The sequence below is a fragment of the Epinephelus fuscoguttatus genome, linkage group LG6 (genome assembly GCF_011397635.1).
Source record: "Epinephelus fuscoguttatus linkage group LG6, E.fuscoguttatus.final_Chr_v1".
In the NCBI taxonomy this organism is placed as follows: domain Eukaryota; kingdom Metazoa; phylum Chordata; class Actinopteri; order Perciformes; family Serranidae; genus Epinephelus; species Epinephelus fuscoguttatus.
This window is the reverse complement of record NC_064757.1, coordinates 25,227,404-25,253,969: the sequence shown is the minus strand read 5'-3', so window position 1 is coordinate 25,253,969 and position 26,566 is coordinate 25,227,404. Positions and strand designations below refer to the sequence as shown.

General features: G+C 40.7%; 2 protein-coding genes across 6 annotated transcripts in view; both read left to right on the top strand.

The window, feature by feature from the left end:
• The window catches only part of pdlim5a (PDZ and LIM domain 5a), an 81,971-nt gene extending 64,123 nt beyond the window's left edge, over window positions 1-17,848 (top strand). For 3 of the 5 annotated variants that reach the window (XM_049578690.1, XM_049578689.1, XM_049578688.1), the window contains 6 exons: window positions 7,745-7,827; window positions 11,173-11,368; window positions 12,705-12,885; window positions 15,247-15,367; window positions 15,623-15,738; window positions 16,003-17,848. In XM_049578690.1, the coding sequence (XP_049434647.1) occupies window positions 7,745-7,827; window positions 11,173-11,368; window positions 12,705-12,885; window positions 15,247-15,367; window positions 15,623-15,738; window positions 16,003-16,092 (787 nt within the window). In that variant the 3' untranslated portion in view covers window positions 16,093-17,848. Of the gene's footprint in view, window positions 1-4,443; window positions 4,522-7,744; window positions 7,828-11,172; window positions 11,369-12,704; window positions 12,886-15,246; window positions 15,368-15,622; window positions 15,739-16,002 lie in introns of all 5 variants that reach the window. The other 2 variants (XM_049578687.1, XM_049578686.1) reach the window with 1 other exon arrangement.
• A 3,579-nt stretch (window positions 17,849-21,427) lies between these two features.
• The window catches only part of bmpr1ba (bone morphogenetic protein receptor, type IBa), a 106,728-nt gene continuing 101,589 nt past the window's right edge, over window positions 21,428-26,566 (top strand). The window contains exon 1 of the mRNA XM_049579225.1: window positions 21,428-21,588. The gene's annotated coding sequence lies outside the window, so the exon portion shown is untranslated. The remainder of the gene's footprint in view (window positions 21,589-26,566) is intronic.

Here is a 26,566-nt window from a genome sequence, read left to right as displayed (position 1 = left end):
GAGTATGGCTTTGAAAGAGAGTGGAGGAGTGCGGGTATGACCTAACGGAGGGTAAATTGTAACATGGATAGAAAGAAATGATCTTTTCGTGCTTCCAGCCAGTTGACCACAGTACCACCAAACAGTGACCCACAAAAGACCCACAACAAAGAGTGTTTTCAGGCAGCATAAGTAAATTTCTTTGGCATACTTGTTTTTCTATTGCTGAGCTGTCTGTGTATGTCAGCGAATCCAACCATAGATCATCTTAACAACTGTTGCCTGAAACATAGCACCATTTTGAGCCATGTAACCAACTTCTAGCAAGTGTTGGTTGGTTGGCCTGATAAAATGTCCACCCAGCGGGGTTAGTTGTAACGTGGTGTTTCACAGTCTTGTCAATAGCCAGAAATTCAACACTCATATTTTGACAAGTGGATCTAGGTTACCCAATCCATGTACATCTGTTGGTCGAACCACTGAATATGGATGGTAGACTAACAGATGGATGGATACCTGTACGGATACCTATCCTTCCCTTAATGTAGATGGAGACCCATAGTATATAGATAGAATTGTATTGAATTAATTACAAAAAATAATTAATCTCAAACAGTTTTAGTGACATCAGCCCAAACTAAAATATGTTAGGTTGTGCCTCGCTCTCCCCTAGTTTGTGTTTACGAATACTTTTCTAGGCCATGGAAATTATGGAAAGTTGTTAATTTAGGTGGTGCTCCCCTTTAAGTACAGTTTGTCCAGGTCTAAGTCCTGAAAAGAGTAGCATTAATATAGTTCTCTTCCACTAAATAATGTGATATAACATGTGGAGACTCTCACTGTGTGTACCAATGTAATGTGATGCATGAAGCTAGCACTCAAACTTACTTTAACAAGGCAAGCAACTAGGATAGAAAATGTTATAGGCCTATGTTATATTTGTTGTACAATTTGACTAATATACTTAATATATATTTTTAAATGTTAGACCTATAGCTATTTTTAACACATGGTGTAAATGGCCCTTGAGTCCACTGAACATGCCATTCATTGCCGTGAAAAAGCTATGTTTGGTCGGAGCATGCCAGCACCAGAAGACACGGTCCATATGTCTCTGTGGAGACAACTCATACCAACTATGACATTCTGTGGTCGCTGTGAAACAACTTGGCAGCTTCTCACACAGATCCGTCATTGGCTAGTGGACACAACTGTACACATATAAACCGTGAAGTATGAAAAGTGTGTGTGTGTGTGTGTGTGTGTGTGTGAGGGAGAGAGTTTGATTGGGTGTCTGTATGGATGGACGTCTTTGTCATTGTGTGTGTGAATGCACACGCGTGGATGGTATAGTGTGTGAGGATTGAATTTGATCCAAAGAATATCACAGGGCTGAATTATAGACCATCTGTTGTGTGGTGGAGAGAGCTGCTGGACAGCAGTCAGCTATGTTAATGGACCATTTGTTCAGTGTTCAAACCAAACCAACACATTTATGAGATGCATAATACAAGCTCTCGTCGGAGCTACAGTACACAAGGGGTTACTTAACATATGTAAACAGTTGGGGGACTGAAATGTACCTTTTTTCACCCTCATTATCACTTAATACCAGCAAACAAAAAGTTGAATTATTAGGCAGCATGCAGCGCTGAAAATAGACTTCGGATTAGATAAACAAGGAACAACAGAGATGCACAGCAAGGCCACTGACAGGGAAATGATACATGATTTTAAAATTCAAGCTTGCACTGTACTGATGTAAAAAAGAAATCTGAGACAGAGCAGAGAGGAGAGACGGAGAGAAGAAAATAAATGAATCCCTCCTTCCTCCCATCCCTCTTTAATTATCCCTTTAGTTAACAAGGTTCATATGTGGCCCAGTACGTCCAGATGGTCCTCACTCTAACTGGCTACTATTGAATCAAAACAGCGGGGCCTCCATAATTCAACCAATCACAGTCTCGCAGAATACAATTAGGTCCCTATGTAATTGGCCTGATTGGTGGAGAATATTAACGAGCTGTGCCGTAATTGGCTCTAATGAATGAAGGACTGGGGAGCATCTTATTTCCTGCTCTACTTGTCACCTGTTGTTAGCCAATTCCCAAAGCTAATGTGAATGAATGCGGTTAGCTTGTTCGCCGAGATAATTTGAATAGATGGCACTATGGCCTTTAATCTCACACAGCGTTATAGCTTAATGGCATAATGAAGATGAGGTCCTTCCTGTTCTTACAGGACCACTCAGCTTGATAACTTGACGTCAGCTGAGGCTCTTGTTTCTGTTTTAATATAGAGAAAACAGCATAGTAAGCCATAGTGCTTACTACCTTCATGGTTACTTATGGTAGTGATTTACCAAGTTGGGGGTCACTCACTGGCTGAACTGCTCACATTTAATGTCCACAGTGAGGTCATAAGGGACTGCAAGTAGATACTGATTTGTGTTAAGGGGTCACAAGCTGAAAACACTGAGAACTATTCACTTGTGAAGTTAATCCCACCTGTTCATTTTAAGATTGAGGGGAGACACAACAGGGAAAAACATTTTATTTTTTTTATGCACTGGGCAATTTTGAGGGCAGCATGCAGTGGTTAGCACTGTCGCCTCACAGCAAGATGGTTCCCGGTTCAGACCTGGCGTGTGGGAACCCTCCTGTATGGAGTTTGCATGTTCTCCCCATGTCAGTGTGGGTTTTCTCCGGGTACTCCAGCTTCCTCCCGCAGTCCAAAGACATGCAGGTTAATTGGTGACTCTAAACTGTCCGTGGGTGTGAATGTGAGTGTGAATGGTTGTCTGTCTCTATGTGTCAGCCCTGTGATAGTCTGAAGGGTGTACCCCGGCTCTCGCTCAATGTCAGCTGAGATAGGCTCCAGCACACCCATGACCCCTGACAGGATAAGCGATTACAGAAAAATGAATGAATGAAAAGGAAAATGAAAGGTCAATTTTAAGATTTTTGGCTATTTTGCTAGTTGTGTCTTCTTACAGACTAATGGACAGAAAATGTTCAAAATACACATTTAGGTATTTATTGTAGTTCAGATTACCATTCTGGAAATGTATGAACAAAGTGCATATTAAATCAGATAATGCCATTTTAGCCTCATTTAAATTTCTCAAAACTTGTAATTCCAAAAATAATAGTCTTAATGTAAGCAATCAACTCGAAATTAGTTTTTTCTCAAACTCTGAGCCAAAAATCTCTACTTCAGCAGCACTTACATACACCAAACATTTCAGTTTTATTCCTATCTATATTCAGAAGGTTTTTACTGAGAGGTTTGTTCATATATTATTCATAGCCTGATTTATATAACATGTTATCCCTAAAAATGTGGCAAAACTTTTTTTTATAGCTGTTGACAGTAATTTTCATAGAGTGATAAAAAGAGATATCCAAGATTCCCTCTTTAAAAACCCTTGACTCTAGTACAGAGGTTCCCAGCTGTTTCAGCCATAGGGTCCAGATTTCTCCTTCGTCATTAGTTCAAGTTCAATTTATTCAGTTTCATTCACTGTACTTAAAATGATTTTTTTTTTTTTTTTAATTAACAAACTTGGCATGTTTGCAATCCATTTAGAATAGATCCATAACCCACTTTTGGACCACGACCCACCAGTTGGGAACCACTGCTCTAGTATGTCAACATAATGAAACAAGAATTTTGAATTTGGCTTTGTCCAATGTTCAGATTTATATCCAGGAAATGTATGTATATCTGTACATGTTTTAATAAAATAATGCATCTTTTGCATATTTAAATGTAAATATTAATAGAAAATTTAAACTTGTAATACAAAAAAATAATTGTCCCAATGGAAGTAATCAACTTGGGAAGTTTCATGATGATATCTAGGATATCTAGTTTTTACCCTGTTCGCCTGTAGTGTCTCCCCTACTTAAAGGAATAATCAGATTCTTTTGGATACTTATGAATATTACAGAATTGGAACAAATGAAAGTTCAATAAATAAAGTACAGAAATACAAGCAGAGGTGAAGGTGCCGTTGGCCTGTGCAAAATTATTCACAATAGTTAAAATGTAAATGCAGTCTAATGAAACAGGTAATGAAATTGCAGCTAGCTGGCACTGTCGGCCCACTGTCTGTGCTCTCTCTCTGGCTATAGATGTTGAGTGTGCACCGTATCCTCTGGCTCCTCCTGTCAGACACACGGTGTACAAAATGATAAGCAGATAATGAGAATGAAGAGAGATGTTCTGCAGCGTGACAGTCTCTTTCCTATAGAGAGTACTGGTATCATCTAAAGGCTGATTAGCTGGAATCAATGCTAACACAACAGTCCACTGGGTGCATTAATCACAATGCTTGTCACTGCACTGTATCTTGTGTGCTCATTGTTTAACAATGTGTGTATTCATCAGATGCCTTTTCTCACAGTGTGTTCATTTAGTTTAGATCCTTCTCGCTGTGATATTTTTCTTCTCGCACCAAAGGGTGTCTTGGCATCAGTCTGCCACAGAAGAGGGGGACCCTCTCTTCTCTTCTCCCGTTGATGCTGTCTATGTCTTTAGGTAAATTTGAAGTCTTCTCTCCTTTCCCTGTGAGTTGACCGCACATCCCTCAACCACTGCTCCACAGTTACATGATGAAGCACTCAGAACATTTGAATCAGTGATTTCAGAGGTAGTCCTGGGTGGTAAAGTGAACCCCCTGCTCTGTAGGGACCATTTAATGTTATGGATGTCCCAAATGTTCAGATGAAGTGTGTGTATGTGATGTCAGGGCAGAGGCAGGGAGCACAGCTGAAACACAGAGCACACAAGTGCGACATTCTCCCTCTATCTTTCTCTCCTCAGTTCACCTCTCAAAGTTTCTATCACTCTCTCATTTCTTCTCTTTGTGTCTCACTCACACAAAACATACAGGCACAACTCATCGTAACTATGACTGCAGTTGCCATAACACTTGTCTCCCATGAGTCCCCTCACAGCCAGGCACAAGTGATACAACTGTTGGTATCGGCTACAACTATGCATTATGGGTGTAATACGTCTGGGGAGAGATTGCAGGCCCACCCACGCTCCTCAAGTGACGCTAATGAACACACACATACTGGAAACACACACACACACAATGTTTTTCATAGAGAGGTTATTCATTTTGAATCATATTAAAGGGCAGTGGAGAGTTTGAGGCATTGGAGCCACATTTGATTGAAGAGCAGAGACATGTTGCACCCCTGCAGCACGTTAGCTGGACAAGCTCTGGCATCTGTCTGCAGGACAGGAAGTTAACCAGAGCAAGACTTTCAAAGACTGTCTCGGAGTTAGAGCAAAACTGCAAAAATATTTAGTATTCAGACAAAATAACTTCAAGAAAACTGCTCTGAAAATATGTATTGCCTTATTTGATTTTATACTGTTGTATCTTCCATGTGTTTAACAGTGACTTTTCATATGTAAGAATGCTATTGATTTCAGATGTTTATCGGCACGTATAATTAACAGTCAGTCTATGTAATCCTTAATGAGAGAACTAAAACTTCCCTGTCTCCAGAAAATAAAAGTCACCAAGACTGCCTTCCATGCAGATCTGACACACTGAGCATTGAGCTATAAACAGCTTTCACAAGCAGCAAAAGTTTGCATCATGAGGGAGTATTTTTTTCAGAGACACCTTTGGTCCTAGCCTAGCAGATGCATCTGGTCCCGGCATGGTCAGCTTGGGGCCAGTCACAACCATTTATCTATTATGGGGCAGGTTTGATATGATGACTGACAACCTGTGGAGCCTTCGTGTTTAATGCAAAACATGTGATGATGTCATTTTTGGCTCATGTACCATCACAGCGAGGATGCCACGGCGAGCATAAACCTAGCCTATGTTTGGAATCGGATTCTAACATACTGCTTACAACATTCTCAGCCTTTATGTACTGCACACTGCCTGTTAAATGAATATGCTGTTACCATCAGACATAGTCATACTGAAGTATCCTCATGCAACATGAGTGATTCACAGACATATTGATACACTAGCACAGCTCACCTCTGGGTGCTGTAGTCTGTTTGCACTTGACCGTTGCTCGGCACAAGGTCACACATTTGTTTTGTTGCTCTGATTGGTTGTAGGCCTGTCCATCTATGGCCGATGATAACGAGAAAATGCATGACCTCAAAAATAACGTATTGCCCTCTGGAAAAAAAAGATGTTGCCTTAGTACTCAAACCAGTGCCCTATGTTTACACTTCTATAGAGACAAAATGTGTCACCCTGTTAGACAGCACTGCTCACTGAATATAAACTCAACACCTATAATAGCACTGTGCTAGGCTCAATTTATCTATTTTGTGTAGAGATCAGGTCCTGTGAGGTCATTTTCCCTATTCCATCATTTTAATTAGTGCTTTGGCAACGTTTGATGTGATCATCACTAAATTTTACTGCAGAGTCTCTTAAAATTACTCAGCCTTTGACCCAAATGTGAAATTTAGTTTTATTTCTTGGGGCCCATGAAAATGGACTGCCAGTGTTGCCGTGGGGATTCATTCAGTTTGTCTCTTCATGACCTCAGTGATGCATTCAAACCTGTACGCTGTGCATACAGATGAGACATCAGAAATATAAAGAGAGGTTTCAACTATGTTTACCTGTATGGTACTTGCTGTGAAAATGTAGGAAAAATCCACTAAATAACTTGAACTCTACCATAAGAACTTTGTCTCCCCTCCATCATTAGTACTGGTGGTCTGGCATCTGTCTACAGCACATCTGGAGTGGTCACTTTTATTCATTACACTGTACAACATTTCACTCCACCATGGTCCATTACTCTCTGTGAATTGATATCCTGGCATTGGTTTTGAATGGGTGTGCTGTGCAGACCTACTCGTCTTCTATCTATCATCGGGCCAGTGGCCTGTTCTGCCATGAAAGTGGCACATGGAAAACATTTCCGTGCATACTGTACTCCCAACTAGGAAGTGCGCACTGAAGTTGATCACTGTACTGTTTTGGCTGTAGCTGCATGCTGTGTTTTGGTTGGTACCATATTTGTCTGCGCTCTGTCAGCAGGTAGGTGATCTGGAATCTGTCTTACTGTATTTCGACAGGAACTTGAAAAATGATACAGTGCTGTTTCTTTTTTATTCCTGTCATTCTTGAGTGTTTTTTGTAATGGCTACGAGTAGCCTACAGTGGGCCTCTTTGTAAACCTTTGTAAATAAAGAAACTAAGACACAGACTATACAGTATGTACCCATCACTTTCAGTGAGCAGGGTGCACATAGTAACCATGAATGTTGCAGTTTAAGCCAGTGGTTTCCAACTGGTCCAGCCTCGGGGTCCAGATTCCTCTTCAGTCAGTAGTTGGAGGTCCCAGAGTTGAATACATTCAGTGTCATACTTGCATTTGGCCATGTTATTGGGCTAGTTTGCTGCCTAACTCAAGTAGCTGTTTGTCAGTCACTCACTCTACAGCAGGAAATGGTGCTTCAAAATAAAAGCTTTGTGCTGGAAATTTACTGTACTTAAAAATAAAGTGTGTTTTTTTTTGTTGCAAACTTGACACATGTGCGAGTCACTTGAGGTCCATTCAGAATGGGACGGTGAACCAATTTTAGATCGCAACCCACCAGTTGGGAACCACTGGTTTAAGCAGTGCAAATTGAGTTTTGTGTGCAGGGGCAATGGTTTCTGGTGTGTTTAATTTTAATGAATTTAATTATGACTTGAATATGAATTTGATTTAACTAACTGATTTACATTTTATTTCTATTTTGTTTATCTGCACAGTGAAGAGGGAGAGGAGCCGGAGCTCAACAGCCATGAGTCTGCAGTTATCAAGACCATGACCAAAGGACCTGCAGCAATTCGGGGTAAATTCTATGTGTGTGTGTGTGTGTTCTTTCCCGTCTACTTGATAGCGGCACATCTTAAATGGTTTTTCATTTACTTTTTAACACGTTCACAATGAACACTGGTTCTTGACAGCTGTAATTTTTCCACACTGTATAAAGTATGATTCATGGATCGGGGACCAAGCCACAATTGGCATGTGTCCTATTAACTGACTGAAATAACATTTCCGCGTTTGTGAACACATTAAAGAAAACAGAATATATAAATAATACATGGGGTTTGGTGACTAAAATACATTTTTTGTTCATCGAGCCAATTGCAGCATGAAATCTGTGGAATAGTACATTACTGCCTAAATCTGCTGCCAAACCCAACAAAGGTATGTCTGTGTGCCCGTGTGAGTTCCTTTTACTGTAGGCATGTTGTGGTATTTTTTCACTTAATGAACTGGTAGAATATAATCAGACTAAGGTGCCTGAACTGTTTTCTTAGCATAAGTCACGGTGAATGCAGGCATACCTAAAATGTAGAGCCCCCCAAAATACATTCCTAAAAATAAACTCTCATTTAAGAATTGAACTAAATCTTCTTTTAACTACATTTTTTTGATTGATTAATATATTCCCCCCCTGCAGTTAAAAAAATGTTATTTCTCTTCTTGTACAAAAAATGTTTGGTTCCAAATCCTGGCCTAGTGTAAAACTGATTTACTGCTGTTGGATTGAATGTTGTTGCAGCCAGTTAGCGAGGGGAAAGAGGCTTATTTTCCATGGTTGAAGCGTGACATATGTTGTGAAATAGGTCATTGCAGACTTGCTTTTTCTTTTCTCGTCTTTTTCCTCTGTGGAAGCCCATTAAGCAGGCGAGAAGGCCCCGCTCTGCCTGTGGCGCCTTGCTCAGTCACACGTGCAGCAGTTCTACTCCGTTAGAAAGATAATATTTACTGAGCGGACCTGTCAGGAGTTATGAATAAAGTTTTAAAGGCATGCCACAGAGCTGCGGTGTAATGCCCATACTCCATCTGCACTCAGCCCATAGATTCTGAAATTGAGCGTATTTTTTGGGGCATTATTCCGTTCATCATGCACATACAAAAAAAAGCCTATTTACCTGTTTAGTTGTGACTATTTGTCCATGAAATAACTAGCCTATGCATTATACTTTACCCCACCCAGTCTGTGAGGACAACTCCTCTCCTCTCCCCTAATTTTCTCCCTGTCATAACTGCCACTCACCAAAAATCGTAAATGTAGTCACTTACCCAGGGTCTCAGGCTCATGAAAATATACTACTACTAGCCGAATAGCACCATAGCAGCAGTAAGCCACTGACCCATTTTGAATTCTGAGCTGCAGTTAAGGAACCCAGGCTGTCAGCCGCTCCCTTGTTGCAAATGCCCATTGTAAAATATATTGGCATGGTGTTAAAATTTAAACACACACACACACACACACACACACACACGCACACACACCCCAATGCTGTCACCCATATCATTCACTTTCCTGCTCCCCCTTATTCCTGGAGCAACTTCACCTCGTGAAGTGCATATTGGTGTGATTAATGACAGCTTCACTAATAGGTTGAAACTGTGTAAAATTATTTGACCTAAAAATGCCTCTTACTTACATTTAAAAATGTTTACTACTTTTTTGGAGGAAACTTTGGTTGAGGTAGCCTCAGAGAAAGAAAACATTTATATCTAAGGCATCCTAATGCTATGTTTTAGCCTCCATCTAGGCTGTCAAGCTTTGACTTAAAGGTCCAGTATGTAGGATTTAGTGGCATCTATTAGCAGAAATTGTATGTTTTATTCACAACTATGTTTTCATTTGTTTATAATCACCTGAAAATAAGAACGGTTGGGTTTTTGTGAACTTACAGTGTCATTCTAAGTTGCCCAATTTGGACATATCAAACACTGGTTCTAGATAGGGCCATTCGCATTTTCACTTCGGCCATCATAGTTCTCCTACACACTTGGCACATGGAAGAAGTTTCAGTTCTGCAACCTCACCATTAGATGCCACTTAATCCTACACACTAGACCTTTAAAGAGCCTATTGGAATACTTATATTTATAATGTGATACTGTGCTTCTTATGATGAACCTAGACTTTTTAGTGAGCTTCAGCTCATTTAGTTGTCTGGCTCGCAACATTACTGTTCTGGTTTAATTTCACTGTTGTTTTCGGCCTGGAGCTTAAAGAGAGTGAATATGACTTACATTCATCAGGTGGCCAGAAACACGACCCCAAATAATGATGATGTTGCTCCACAACTGCTGAATGTCTAAATAAGCAACTGTTTTCTAACAAGTTCAACATAAAAGGTGATATGTTGAGCTTAGGACTTGTATCTGCTGCCCCCAAGTGGCCAAAAAATCAATTATTGCAAGTTTAAACTCACTCATTTTCTGTAACTGCTTATCCTGCTGAGGGTCGCAGTGGGGTTGGAGCCTATCACAGCTGACATTGGGCAAGAGGCGGGGTACACCCAAGGTCACCAGACTGTCGCAGGGCTAACATATACCTACAGCTGATTTAGAGTCACCAATTAACCTAACCTGCATGTCTTTGGACTGTGGGAGGAAGCCGGAGTACCTGGAGAAAACCCACGCTGACACGGGGAGAACATGCAAACTCCACACAGAAGGACTCTTCCATCCTGGGTCCGTACCAGGAACCCTCTTGCTGTGAGGTGACAGTGCTAACCACTGCTACACCGTGCTGTTTAAACTCTATTTTTTTCAATGATGAGTGTTTCAGTGAACACCGTAGTCACCCTAATGTTAAATGTAAAGCCAGCTCTGTTTCTTGCCCAGATGGAGACATTTAAACATGGCACGTAAAGGTAAAGCCAAGCTCCAAAAGTAGCCCTTGCCTGACTGTGTGCACACATACAAAAACAAATCTCTATCCACAGTATGGGATCAAAGGCCAGGCTACATGTTTAGCCAGGTGTCTGGGTTTTAAATGAGGGAATGTCTTGGTGGTTTGTGTGTGTTCGTGTGTGTGTGTGTGTTTCGTCATGTGTATGCATGCACATATGCCATAGGAATGTGTCAAAGGTGGAGTGAAAGATTCGGGGAAGATTGATGTGGTGAATCCATGGTTGTGACAACAGTAGTCCACCAGCTGCATGCACCACCAGGACACCTGCTGGGTGTATAAAAGAAGAGGGCAGAGGTCAAATAACTTACACACCTGGGAAGAAAACACAGATGCACACACACACACACACACACACACACACACACATCCTTTGTGATGCTATAATTGCTCACTTTTTTGTTTCTCTTTCCTTTTACCATCCCTGTGTCTTAACCAGTGTAGGCTTTATCTCTCTTCCATCTCCTTCAGGTCACGGACCACAGGCTGGTTTGATCACCCCATCTTTCGGGATGAAGGGTAATGGAAGTGCCAGCGTCCCGAGGGGTCCTGTCCCAGCCCGACCTTTACCTCAGCCCCACCCTGAGGACACCTTGGTCCAGATGGCAGAGCACATCCCTGCTGGGACTCGCACGCCCATGTGTGCCCACTGCAACATGGTCATCAGGTGACCACGAACTCATTTAACAAAGAATTCTTTACAAGTATTACTATTCGTAGGAATCCTCAGTGTGGAGACAGTATGACTGAAGAATCCATGGGTCCGTCATGAGCAGGGAAGGAGGCTGTCATGACCATTTATAGTTAGAACTGTGAAAGAAAACAGTGAACATGCATGGCACTTAGCTCCATCATATCATGCCCATATTCTGCTTGCACCGGGGTAATCAAAATAGAGGCAATCTCTTCAATTTGGCTGCACAGACATACATTTGTACTCAAGCAAATTACGATTGGAAAGGAAAATAATGTCCACTTCTCAATTATTCAGCGTCTCAGTTCGGCACTCAACGTAATTAACTGGAAACCATCTCGAGTAAATAATCTGCGTATGAAACTGTAGAACAACAAAGATCTGACTGTAGTGGAGATAAGAAGAAGGGATATTAAGTTGCAGCAGCAGTAGATCAAACTGGAGACTGATGTTGTGCATCTTTAAAGACACGCACACATACGCGATTGGCTGATAACAATTCTTGATGATCCTGTTTTTAGTTTAAATACGGGGTCATCTCTTGAATCTCTCATGTGTAAGTCCAGTGAGAGTTGCATACAATGTTTCCTCTCACTATCCCTCCTGCCTACATCTCTTTCTGGCCGGTAGCTGACTGCCCTAGCCTGAGAGTTATCTCCCAACCTGTGTCACCTTGCATTACATATCGCTAAGGATAGAGTAGCTCACATGTTAATGGATGCCAATCTTGGACTACTATCTGAGAAAGCTCAGATAAGCACAGCTATTGTGTTGAGGAAATTAGTCTCTGTTGTTTTCCCACTTTACCTAATCATCAAAGTGGACAGTGCCAAGGTGCTGTCTGAGTGGACGCAGAGGATGATGGTCATGGTAGACCATCAGTGATGCCAGCACACTGCTCTCTAAAATGTGAATGGAGTAGTGGAGTGATTAATCAGTTATGTCCTTAAAGCACAAAGGTCAAACGTTAACTGCTTCCAACCTCTTTAATATGAAAATTTGAGTTTTATATGATTGCAGACATAAACCCTTTGGACTGCATGGAGCTACAGTTAATACTGAATTATGTTAAGTGTTTGCCGAATGTGTTAGTATCTCTTAATAAGTCATCAGAAATCAGAAATCATTTTTAGAAGGAGCAGATGTTTACCTTAAGCTAGCTTGGGTAGTACAAGTAATTACAATTGTTAGCCAGTGTCTCTTGCACATGGGATCATTTTTGCCAATGCAGTTATTTTATAACTTTAGGTAAAGTCAAGAGTTTATTTCCACTTATGCTTATTGGTCTGTTTGTCCTTTTTTTCCCCAGGGGGCCATTTTTGGTAGCAATGGGGAAATCATGGCATAAGGAGGAATTTAACTGTGCCCACTGCCGTACATCCCTAGCGGATATAGGCTTTGTGGAAGAACGGGGATCTGTCTACTGTGAACACTGCTATGAAGAGTTCTTCGCTCCCACATGCAGCCGCTGCCAGGCCAAGATCCTTGGGGTGAGTTGGTGTGAAGGGAAATGGAGATTAGGGTGTGTGTGTGTGTGTGTGTGTGTGTGTATGTGTGTGTATAGCATGACACTTTTGAAGTTGTTGTCTGCTTATTGGTGGTTATTTAACAGAAAATACTGTGTACTTGACATCTAGGATTAATTAATTTGGATGATTTTAATTATATGAAGATGCCAACTACACTTTTGTATTTATATTATAGTGCAGGGACAGATAACATGGATAAAAGCCTAGATGTTAGCCATTTGTTCAAAGATTTTAAAGGTGCTTTCAGATCTAGAGTTGTCTTGCTTTGGTCCGAATCAGGGACTCATTTTGTTACAAAGTCGTATAATTGTCTAGAGTTGGTTCGTGTTCTCACGGCAGCATTTACAAGTGGAACAGATAAAATGCTTGAGTGAGAAAGCTGCTCTTGATTGGTCAGAATTTCCATACAGGAAAATTAAAACATTGAAGAAGAGTACACTTGCAAGATAAATGTGACACTTTCTAATGTCACAATGGAGGGACAACTACGCAGGTTGATTTTAGCGCTGCTCATCATGGACTATATTGCTGTCATTGTTCATTTTAGTCAAACCATACAGTTTGAAAACAAGGCGCGGCTCCAACTAGAAAACAATGTGTTGATGCATTGGATGTGCTGAATGTGCATATTAAGGCAGTACAGGAGGAGGTGCACATTAATAATCCTCCACAACTGTAACATGCTTATGTTTAACCCAAACAATGTGTCATGTGACTGCAGTTGGTTCAGATTGAGGTCGCAACAGGTTCTCACCACAAATGAACCGCACCAGAGTTTGTAACCGGACCGAGACCACCTCTTCAAGAAGGTCTTGGTCCGGTTGTTTGGGTGCACATCCGAGTGCAATTGCTGTGTTCACACCTGCCCAAACAAACCGCACTTAGAGGGCAAAATGAACTTGAATTCAAGTGAACAGAACCAAACAGGGCAGGTGCAAAAGCCCCCTATGTTAGTCCCATTCACTTACTACGCAGCTGGTCTTGACATTGTGTGTGGCTGTTTTCAAACTCCACCACCTGTTGTTTGGAGACCAAAAGCAATAGTCCTCCTCTGTGGCACCCAGTGTAAACGTGTCACGCATACCAATGTCTGACTTTATGGTTTATATCTCACTCCTGTTCATGCTTAGGAGAGACAAAATAGTTTGCAACATTGTGTGCATGTTAGTTTCTATGACTGACTGTCGTACAGCAACAAGATTAACAGTGTGCTAGTGTAATTCTAAGTTTTGCTGCTCTGTACTTTTCCACTGAGAGCCAGCTGCAGGTTGACGGGTTTGAAGTGGGCAACTGGATGATTTCAAAGCTACAGAAAAATGGCTCATGGTGATTCAACTTCTCAATAAGAGTTAAAATAGAGGTTGACCCAGCATTTAAATGTATCATTTATCTGATGTATGTGCACACAAGGCTTTTTTTTACTTTGGGATCTGTTTCTCTTCAAGCCTTCTTCTATCTTCTTTTTCTTACTTTGTAAGTTAAGAGTCAATGTTATTAATTCTAGACCAAATAATAATGGGGTATTAAATGTACAGGTGCAGACATCATCAAAGGGTTGCTATTTGGGTCACTTCAACCAAACCTGCAAGATAAATGCATAGAAGGCCAATGCAGGAAAGCTATAGGGAATTTCTATAGTGATCATCACTGAAACTCAGGAATGTGGTATATGTTGGGGTTTTAGGAGAATTAGTCTTAGAGGCCTAGAGGCTGCAGGTGTACCATGAACCCAGTGTGTCAGGAAGCTGAGATCTCTGCTCGCATAACAGCTCTGACATTCATCCCTCACGTGTTCTAACCTCTTTGGCCTCAATCCCTTTCAACCCTCTATTTCTCACACATCTTCAACCAGCTTACGGCTTCTTATTAACCTGTTTTCTCACTCCCTCTCCTCTAATCCTTACTTTCACTCAGGCCCACCAACTTTCCATTGATTCCCTGTCCTGTCTTGTTCTCACAGTTTAAGGGTGGGAAAGAAAGTAATTTGTCTATTGTAAGCTGGGTCATGTGGCCCCACAAGAAAACTATATGTGTGATATTTAAATGTGACATGAGAAAAGGGCAGACTGTAGGGAAGACTGTGCTTTCCTCACACATGTAAAACAGACACACTTTTGATCAGTGAATAGAAATGGATGATTTTTGTTGACATGTAAAGCAGTGTTACACAGAATCATCCAAAAAGCAAGGTTACATGGCAGCATCCCTCCAAACGTCTGTATCCTAGATCTAATTTTCTAGCTCTCGTGACTGACACACAAAGACCAGTGCTCCCAATTATAATGCCTTCAACCAGCCACTCTGTTTGCTTTTCTCACCCAGGAGGTGATAAATGCCCTCAAACAGACATGGCACGTCTACTGCTTTCTATGCGCCTGCTGTCAGCAGCCGATCCGAAACAACACCTTCCACCTGGAGGATGGAGAGCCGTATTGTGAACAAGGTGAGTGATGAAGACTCTGAACAATGTGCTGATTGGACACATTGATCGTGCTAGTAGGGCTGATGAAAGATGTCTCGAGAAGATTAGACTTGAAGACAAAAGTCTGCAGATGGGAAGGCACTGTTATGAATAAACTTTTATTTTGCTGCCAGCAGTAAAGAATATAAATGATTTCAGTTTAAAAAAGGAAAACAAAGAAAAGTGTTGATGTCCAGTCCTGTGTATGTCATGCCATGTTGTTTTGTCTGCTAAAAGACTTTTACAGTATGTTTGGAACCGGCTGCCATGGCTGTGAGTTCCCCATTGAGGCTGGAGACAAGTTCTTGGAGGCCCTTGGTTACACCTGGCATGACACCTGCTTCGTCTGCACAGTAAGTGAACGCTTTACAGCATATTTACAGTTAATTGAAAGGCAACTATTCATCTGACCTGTATGTGTTAGAAATGTGAGGGTGAGATAGTGCTTCCAGATGAAACAGACATAAATGGCAAACTCAACAAAGACAGAGTCGGAGCATTGGGCCTAAACCTAGGCCATTATTGATGTGCAGTCACAATGGGAACCGCTGCCACCAACCAATCCAAAAGCTTTTAACAACAACTCTTTCTCTGTGTGTGTGTATCTCTTCTCTCAGGTGTGCTGCACCAATCTGGAAGGCCAGACCTTCTTCTCCAAGAAAGACAAACCTCTTTGCAAGAAACATGCTCACACACTGAAGATATGAGTCTTGGACTTTTCTCAGAATATTCTAGCCATACATTCTCCTTTGGTCGATGGGGTGGGAAGGCCTCTTAGTAGTTCATGCAACAGTAAAACCCAAGCAATACTTAGAAGCATAGAGGTAAAAATAAGGGAAACACTGCCATGAATGCAAAGTAAGCTTATTCTTGTCCAGAGACCCAGATCCAGTGTAAACATAATCTAAAATACTCATCTCTTGTGACTGTTTGACCAATTTTATTTGGATTTTATTTGCTTCTGCATACAAATGTAGAAGTTTTACTGCCAAATGGTGCAGTGTATGTCTACTACCATGAGCAATTACCAAAGTCAGACATTTAATACTGTCTAAAATGTAGTGATCGAAGTCTTTATTTTTAAATCCAGAGTTTTAATCTTTAGTTTCTCAGATGCATCACAGTGAGATCATCACATTTACCACTGAAAGCCAGTGTAAGCAGAGGCTCAGGTTACCTGTTAAATCACGACACCTGCAATTAGATAGTACCAGAAATGTGTGAAAATGTATTTTCAAACCCACACTAAAGGAATTCAGACAGAGGAGAATATCTGACAGTTAGTTTTCTAAGCAGGTGTTTATTTTTGTTTGTGTAGCTGTAATTAAATTTAATAATCTGATCCGCAGCCATTAAGACAGGTTCAATAGAATATCAGCGATCCAATTCCCTGTGTCAAATGTTGTTATATTTTGTTTTTGTGCTCTTTGCTTTATGAGAATCTACATAAAAAAAGTGTTGGACTGTGCTTACAAGTTGTTTTAATACTGTACAGGTGAGCTGGATGTTGGGGGGGTGACGGTGAAACCTTTATGTTTTTTATTTCCTATTTGTCGTGTGAAATTTGTAACAATGGCCAAAATGTTTGAATGAATAGGCCAGATTTAGTCACATTCAACGGTGAAGCACTTGATGGACAGAGAGAAAGAGGAGTAGTCTTGATATTACGGAGGACAGAACCGGCCCTAAATATAAGCTAAATAAATAAGTATACAAACAAAATAAATAAATGTATAACAAAATATATAGAGACTACCGTATATTATGTATATCTTTGTTCTTCTAACTTTGATAGAGTGACATATCTTGACAATTGCATTATATTGGCAGAAATATGTTTTCTATACTAAGTGCCATATAGTTTAATGAATTCTATTAATATTTTACTTATTTTACCTCATGTTATTGTATTTTATAATAATTGCATCCATTTCCGGTTAATTCAGTCCTCCATGCTTCATAAAAGTGAACAGCTCTTTCTGTCCTGCCCTGCAAGAAAACATGGTTACTATAATCCTTGTGTAGTAAATTGTGTATTTTATTTTGTCTAGAGGTGAGAAATGTCTTATCTAACGATATGTATTTAACATTTTGGGTGACTGGGAGCAGTGCAGGGAGCAGATAGGGGGTTGTTATTTCTCTGTTTTAAGTATCTCCCTTCACTGTTCACTAACCGTCCCAACGTGCTGACTCTGAGATATTTACTTTTCATTATGGCTGAGGGGTACACATGGTCACAAATATTTTCTTTAGTTTGCAAACACCAGAACAAATGGCAGCAAAACACACTTTCACATAATTATCAGTCAAGAAAGCTGGGTTTTTACTCTTCAGGGATGAAAGGGGGTGAGTACAGTGTACAGCGGTAATCAAACAATTCTCACCTACAAAACTACAGTCGGAACGATTAAAACTGATCTGAGCTGTTAAATAAATGATGTGCTTTTTAACCCCCATGAGAAATATCCTGTGTGTCTTTGTTTGCTTTTGCTCTCAGACAGTGTAACACTATCTCACCACACTAAACTTCCTGTATTATTGCTTGAGACAGCACATGGCAGAACAGAGGGGTTGGACATAAGCAGTGTGAAATGCAGATTTAAACGCATGTCTCCACTATGGTGAGAAAGGTCAAAGGACACAGAGATAGAAAGAAACAGAGTGGTGATGTGATACTGTGAGAGGGGAACGTGGTAAAATGAGGATGTTAGCGACACCATGGTCGTAAGAATCTGTTAATGGGATTATTATTCAAATATTGAACTACACTAGACATTAATGGGCATTTGTCCAATTTGGAAAATTGAGCAAAAATGGTTGCAGATCTCTGGTTGATCCAAGAGTGAATACTTCAGCTGTTCGAGTAATGATGAAGCCATGATGAGTATCTGCTCATATGTCTCTGATAATGACATTTTCCTGCAGTTGAACAGCTCACACTGAAGTAGGCTGATGATGAGTAAATCATAGAATGGGCTTCATATAGTTTCAAGTATCCCAGCTGACACTGGGCGAGAGTCAGGGTACACCCTGGACAGGTCACCAGACTATCACAGGGCTGACACATAGAGACAGACCATTCACACTTACATTCACATCTATGGCCAATTTAGAGTCACCAATTAACCTGCATGTCTTTGGACTGTGGGAGGAAGCCGGAGTACCAGGAGAAGATCCATGCTGACGTAAAGAACATGCGACCTCTGTACAGAAGGGCTCCCCCACCCTTGGTTCAAACCTCCATCTGCCTATGTTGAAGTTGACTGTATGTCGGTATCCTGGTGGCCACGGGCTGTGATCAGCTCCCGGTGCAGGCGGCTCCCCTGTTTCCTCACCTGGTTGCTCTACGCTCTGCCACATGTTTTATGTTTTGTACGTCTACATCATGACTGTGTATGTGGGTGTGTGCGTGGGTATGGGTGGGTGGCTGGGTGGCTGTGTGTATGTGGGGGTGTGGGCGGGAGGGACATCTTTTTAACCTTGTAAAGCACTTTGTGCTACCTTTATGTATGACAAGTGCTTTATAAATAAAGATTGATTGATTGATTGATTGATTGATTGATTGATTGATCGATAGGAATCCTCTTGCTGTGGGGCAACAATGCTAACCACAGCACCACTGTAACGCTTGCATAGAAGTTTGTTATATCATTAAAACAAAACTATATGGATTAAAAATTCATATGATATATTGATTACTCAAAAAATACTCTCATAATATATCTTTACCAAATGATTTAAGTGTGAAGCTGATGTGACTCCGAGCCATTCCTATAATGGGTATATTTGTCTCTTTCCCTCTCTGCAGGCATTCACTTTCCCACTCTTCAACTTCTTTTTTTACCACTTGCAAAAGTGAATGGACCACTGCTGGTTACACTGAGAAATAAATATGCCACACAAAACAATTTTAAAATGTCTCCTGGTCTTTTACGGGCAATCAGCCATGCATGGATTACCAAACAGTCCTGCATTGCCCAAGATGTGAAGTCATTCTGACTGTTATATTACACTCTAACTCTTCACTGTGTTTTCAAATAGGCCTATTTGAATACATTTCTTTGCCATTAAAACTTGTGGCCTAGGTGCTGTGACACTAAATAAACCTTTGTTTCCTTGAAGCGACAGTTCACCCCCAAATCAAGAATATATATTTTTACTCTTACCTGTGCTATCTATCAATCTAGATTGTTTTGGTGTGGGTTAGAGAGTATTAGAGATATTAGCCGTAGAGACGTCTGCCTCCTCTCAAATATAATGGAGCTAGTTGGTACTCGGGTTGTGGTGCCAACAGAACATGCAAATAATACATTCAAACACATTCAAACATTCAAAAAACATTCAAACTCAACAGCAATGTCTCTTTCCAGAAGTCATGACGTGCTACTGAAGATAATCCACAGACAGACCTTGTTGTGAGCAGTCTCATGTAGGGACTATTTTCTTTCTACCAAACTACACCTGCCAACCACATCACAGCGCAAAAGGAAGCATGTATCTACTAGTTCACCTAGCACCACTGAGCTAGCTAACCTTACAGCTCAGCTCAGGTGGACGCTATTAAGGTTTATATCTTGCACTGTAACAAGCACCATCTTGTCCATAAGTTCATGCAAGTTTCCCCCAGTGTACTGAGATATACAGAGCACTTTCCCCGGCAGCAATAGGCTTCATCAGCATTGTGTTAACTCGTCTGGCAGGGGCTTGAATGTGATAGATGTTCATTTCTAAAAGTCCTCCATAGATTTAAAGGACTCATGGCAGTGGTGTAAGGTGACGGGCCCTAGTGCGCCCTAGTTACTAGACTTATAGGCTTATATTTTACCAACAGCATGTCTTACTGCTGCTTTTATGTTATATCTTCTTGCAGATGTGCCCAGCTTGTCAGTCATGAGACTTTGCATCAAACTAGCAACTGTAAATCTTATCATCTTGTTACATGATTAAACAGACTTGATATTGGACATCAACATACGTACAGCACATACCCCACTGTACAGGAACCAATGAGGGGAAGCAGGGAAACTTTGCTAATATTCAACCAGCTCTGTGTCATCAAATTGTGCGCAGATGAACGTTGTTTGACTTCCCCTGGAGATTCCTGCATGTCAGGCAGTGGAGGTCTGGGTGCTGGCAGCAGGTGAGGCCAAACACCGTTCATCTGCACACACTGTGATGCCACACAGCTGGTTCAATATCAGCAAAGTGATGTGGTGGTTCACTTTTACACTGTGATCTGTAGCCTATAGTTCGGCTTTAGCTTCTAACTATCTTTGTCTTTTTAACCTGTTGTTGCTGCTGAGTCAGTTTGACATCCTGGATATATCCTTCAAACACAGACTGTAGACCCCTCTGTCTGCTTCTCTCTGGAATCACTCTTTCATTTCTCCAAAAATATGATAACATTTCTTCAGGGAGTGCAGTTAGTTACAGTGTGGGCTCCATGCTTACTCTGACGGCTTGTCAGCCCATCACAAAGGGGAGGGGCTTAGCAAAAGGTCAGCTGCTTATTTAAAAATGTAAAATGGATTTGTGAGACATTCTCAACATTTATTCAATTTTTGGCATTGTGTATATTTTCATTGCACTTTATGTGGACCTTACTGTTTTCTGTTTTTATATTTTGCACCCATGGTTATGTCAATTTAGTTTTTTATTTGCACTTATTTTATTTTCACTCTTCCAACTTTGTATCCCAGCTGGTGCACAACAAATTCCCTCGAGTCTTATCATATAACATTTAGTGTAAAGTGTACCTTTCCATCAAATTAAAGTGGAAAGTTCACCTTCTGTGCATTATTATTTTCTTACTCTTCTAGGTTGCTTGTGAATTAATTATTATTGGTGAAGAGGCAGAGCAGTTGGGCTTTTTTAGTTGTTCATTATTCATTAGACACCAAGAAGAGGAGTGCCTGAGGAAGCCAGCAGTCAAAGCACGACCTCACTAAATCATTTGTCTTTGCTAATGCACTTCTCCGTGGCATTAATCACCCCTCATACAACTGACTAAAGAGCAGAGAGGTTTTCGTGTGTGAGACCAAAGTGTGACCTCGTGTGTGTGTGTGTGTGAGTATGGAGAGAGGGAGGGAGGAGGAAAAGCTACAACTCTGGCGTAGAAGCAGACCGACCCGCATCTGTACCCGGAGTACCGACAGTTTAAACTCCTCTCCATCCAGATAAGAAACCAAAGAAAGTAAACCGAGGTGAGTAAACTTCAAGTGAAGCCTGGTGACGCTAACGGACTCTATTTTTTGCGTGTAATGTTTCCAATGTGCTGTTTTACTCGCGACAGTTTGCTGGTCTCACCTTGGACAGTGTGACAGGCGTTGCTCTTTTTGTTTGCTCGGTGTTGACAGTGTGCTGCACGTGCGCTTTAACTTATTTACTGCAGATTCAGCTCGCTGTGTACATGCTGGAGCTCCCGGGTGTTTCTGAGGAGGGAAGAGTTACAGACGTGATGGGAGTTTGAGTAGTTTGACCACAGCTTTATATCAGCGGTGTTTACTTTATGCTCAGTGTGTTTGCCTTTAAATGTTTTTTGACTTAGTTTCCAACGAAGAAGAGTCCAGCTAATGTAGACCTATATCAAACAGTAGCAGACTAGCAGTACCAGTCTCAGCACACTCACTCTGTCTGAAACTGTAAAGATTCTGTGTCATAGGGACACTGAATTTGTCTAAAGCCCAGGCCACTGATTTACTGAACCATATTGAAATTTTAAGACATTGTGAAACCTAATGCACTTTGGGCTGGCATTGATTTTAATGTACCAGCTGCAGTATGCTTTGTTTACATCCAGTGTTTACTTTCTGGGGGCCAATGTCTAATTGTATTTGTGTGAATGAGTGTGAAAGTGATTGCATGTGTGTAAGGTACCAGAAGAAAACAATTCATACTTGTCCATATCTGTATAGTAGTATTGGTTAGGGGTGGGGGAAAAACTCGATACAGCATAGTATCGCGATATTTTTGTGTTGCAATATCATTAGTATTCAGTATTCATGTCTTTTTGTATTAGATAAATTATTAATATGACAAATACTAATTCAACTGTAGGTAGCCTGCTAGGACAATATAATAAGTTGCTTTTTCACTGCACAAGATACATTTTACTGCTGTTGCTGCTGCAAAAAAAGATAAACCAGATGTAGGAGCAGAATATGTATGAATTATCATTTTTTAATGGTGTATGTTGTTTTGTGTATCAGGTCTCACGGGGCAATAAGCGATCATCACTATATATAGGAGGAACCTTTCGTTGTTTGATCTGAGGGGTATTCCAGAAAGCGGGTTATGTGAAAACTCAGAGTAAGTTAACCCTGAGATGAGGGAAACTCTGAGTTTTCAGTTCCAGAAAGAGAGGTAACTGAAACTCTGAGTCAGTCACCATGGTAACAGACTCTGTGAACATAACCTGCTCGCTGACAGGTTTTCTTCAATAAACCCTGAGTTTTTCTCTGTCTCCTCCCTCTTACACGCGGTTTCATTTCCTCATTCATTCAAAGCTTGTATCGAAGCGCATTAATTAGCGGAGATTTACCGTCTGTCACAGTCTAAATCGTGCTGGATATTAGTTTGTTCCTCAGGACTGTCTTAAGTTACTGAATTTATGCACATCAGTCATTTCTTTGGACCTCAGTTTTTGTCTTTACATTCAAATATTACACAGCGAGAATTCACCCTCAGCTCAGAATCAAACCTCTGTCCTTTTTATATTTATTATTTTTTATAACACTGTGCACAAGGATCAGACTGTCAGTCTGTTAGAGCAGCTCCGAAATGTTTATTGCGCATAATGTGTAGGTCTAATTATTTAAATTTTAAAAATCGGTACGAAGCTTTAGACACGTAGTATCAATGACTAATGATCTCTATCACTGATGTCATTGGTCACACTGATGGAACATAATTCCTATAGCCTAATATTGGGGATTATATGTTCATATTTCTGAGTGAGCAATGGTGCAGCATTTCAGAGTCTTTAGATTTACTACATTTGTAGCTGAAATAAAGTCACTGAATGCTGTTGAGTCAAGATACAAATAGATGTCCAGCATTTTAAAATCTACTGTATTTTAACCTCAACGTCTTTTCAAGTGCAAATCGCCAAACATATTATTACTGGGTCAGACTGTGAGTTTACAGTCATGTCTTTATGTCTTTGATCTATAGCCTAGCCTATATGTTTTAAATCTTCTGCCTCCTGTGTTTTTCCCCATCAGATTAAATCTGAACAAATACATTACTGTATATAATTAATATAATGTAGCCTAATGTATCTACAGCCTGATACACAGTCAGATTCCACCACTTTATCTTCATTAAGGAAATGTAAGTCTGATAAATGATGAATAAACGGACATTGAATAAAACTTTTTTATTGACTTTATGGTTAACTTATTGACACTTTCCTAGCTCTGACTCAGGCTCTTCTTTTAAAGATAAATGTGCACCGTCTGCTACATATGCATTAATATCGCTACATCCACTGGATTAAAATGGAAGCGCTGTCTTTTATTTACCTGTTGCCATGGTGAATCGTGGAGTTGGAGCTCCATTGATGATGGCTTTTTATTGTCGGCTTAACTCAGAGTGAACATACTCAGAGTTGACTGAACTAACTCAAATCAGCTGTTCTGGAACCGGTAACTCAGAGTTTCTCATCTCAGGGTAAATCTACTCAGAGTTCAGGGTTAGACTCAGAGTTTGTTGAACCTCCTACCTGGAATACCCCTCAGGTGTTCCACCTGGAAGGAAAAACAGTTTTGATTGCTCAGGCAGCTTGTTTCTGTGGGAGTTACACGTGTGGATGTTCTTGAGTATTGTTGCAAACATGTTCAACTTAAATGGAAACTGATACGTTTGTGATGGGAAAATAAACAGACGAGTGATCATCTGGCTAGTTTGACTCAGACTCTTGTTCATCAGACACGGTAACAATAAGCACGTCAATTAAGTCGTTGATGGCTTAGCTTCTACAACAGTTGTTAACACAGTTTACCTCTGGGGACACAAGTTACAGATGAAAAATGGTAATAAATTGCAATATATCGCAGTATATTTTATCGCAATACTCAGCGTACTGTAGCATATTTAAAATCGCAATAATATTGTATCATGACTTAAGTATCATGATAATATCGTATCGTGGATCCTCTCGTGATTCCCAGCCCTAGTAATGGTAATGAATCTTAAAACAAGCTATATTCAGAAAGATACTTCGACAAAATTGCAGCAGTAGTGCAGACATAAAACTTAATACATCAACACTGATTGTCAGGAAGTTTTAAAGTGACACACTGAATGAAAACTAATTACAGCTGGCTGTTATACTCAGTTATGAGAGCACAGACATATAGGGTGGTGTTATGTCGACAACTTCAATTCCTACAACTTTCACTCAGTTTCAATGCAGCTACTCTGCCCTAACAGTTCCTGGATTATGTTCTTTAAAACTTTCAAGTGAAAGTTGAGCTTATATGTTTAGTGCTTTTTACGTGAATTCTGTAGAAATATTAACATTGAGGATAATCTGTAAGGCTGTACCGAAGAGTTTGAAGCTTCAAAGCTTCATTCATAACGTTGTCGCTGAATTCTGGATCAACATTTTGTCAGCAACAAAATCAGTGTAATTGAATTGTTTTCTACTGGAATGTTCTAATTTCATCACTATTTATTACTGTCACTCACTTTGAAAGCATTAACATGTTGCGTTACCTACACAATACCTCTTCTTTTCACTACAGAGACCTAAATAAGGTGGCAGGAGGCTGGAGGGAGATTTTCAAGAAGCTAGATTAGGTAAATTATTACCACGGCCAATAACAAACTAGTTGCTGTTAGCTATATGTCATTTCTGGTAAATATCACAATATAAAATGTGTGCTTTCTTAATACAAAAGGTACAGATGTAGGAAGATAGCAGCACTCACCCACCTTTTAAGTGGTTACGTCTCCAGTCTGATCTCGAGCACACAGATGATACTTTTATGTTTTGTGTATTTGTTAAATTCAGTGTGGACAAAGAGCGTCAGATGTTACGCTTAGTGCTCTTTCAATTTGCTGATTCACTTTATTTAAATGGAGGATTTTGTTCAAGGATTATTTTTTTATGGTGATGATGTCATAAAATATGATGACAGACATTTGAAACCTCAATAAAAGCTTCAAATGTTAAAAAACTGACAAAAACATTGACAGAAAAGCCTATGACCCTCTCTGTCGTGATGTATGCGGGAGAATGGCTATACATTGTATAGTAGCAGTGACCTACCTTTAATTTTTGAGACTCGCTGAAGTGAGCCCCTTTCTTCAAGGGCTCATGAACAGAAAAAACCCCGAACCTCAACACAGCCTCCAGCGCCGAATAACCTACAACCCAGTATTCCCCATGCACCCCACTTATACACATACAGGCACGCACACGGTATTCGACTCTCCCTCCGAGTCCAGTAACCAGGTCCAGGTGTTTGTCAGTGTGGGTTATGACAAGAGTGTGTCTGTATGCCTGTGTGTGTATGGGTGCACATGAGCAAGCATGTGTGAATGTATATCCAGATGGCATAATACTGTGGCTCCAAATCTTACCTCACCTCATCTGAGGGGGTCCGGGGGCAGCAACACCGGGGAACCACGCAGGAAAACACTCAGCAAATATGAATGAGAGAAGTAGAGCTCCAGATGTGTATGCACGCACGTGTGTGTGTGTGTGTGTGTGTGTGTGTGTGTGTGTGTGTGTGTGTGTGCGCGTGTGCGTGTGTGTGCGTGTGCGCATACTGTTTTCCCTGTTTGTCAATCTAGTGAGTGTGTGCAGTTGTAGAGGAACAGCAATCTTATTTAGGTCAGGAACACATCACGCAAATCTGAGAAACAGCCACATTCTCAATTGGCTGTGTAATTGAGTTTCACGTAGCAGCTGTAAACACAACACTACACTTCTCTCATTTTCTTGCTCTGTGTGTGTGTGTGTGTGTGTGTGTATGTATGTGTGTATGTGTGGGGGAGAGAGAGAGCAGTTGAGACACTTAGGAGTTTGAGACATCTCGTGATGTCAGACGAGGTGTCTGATTCTGACTGCTGCAAATGCAGATCACATTGCCGGTACACGCCAAGAATAACAAATTTGCCAAAAACAAACTAAATTTCTGTCTGATGAGCGCAATAAGACGAGGAGAAGACTGA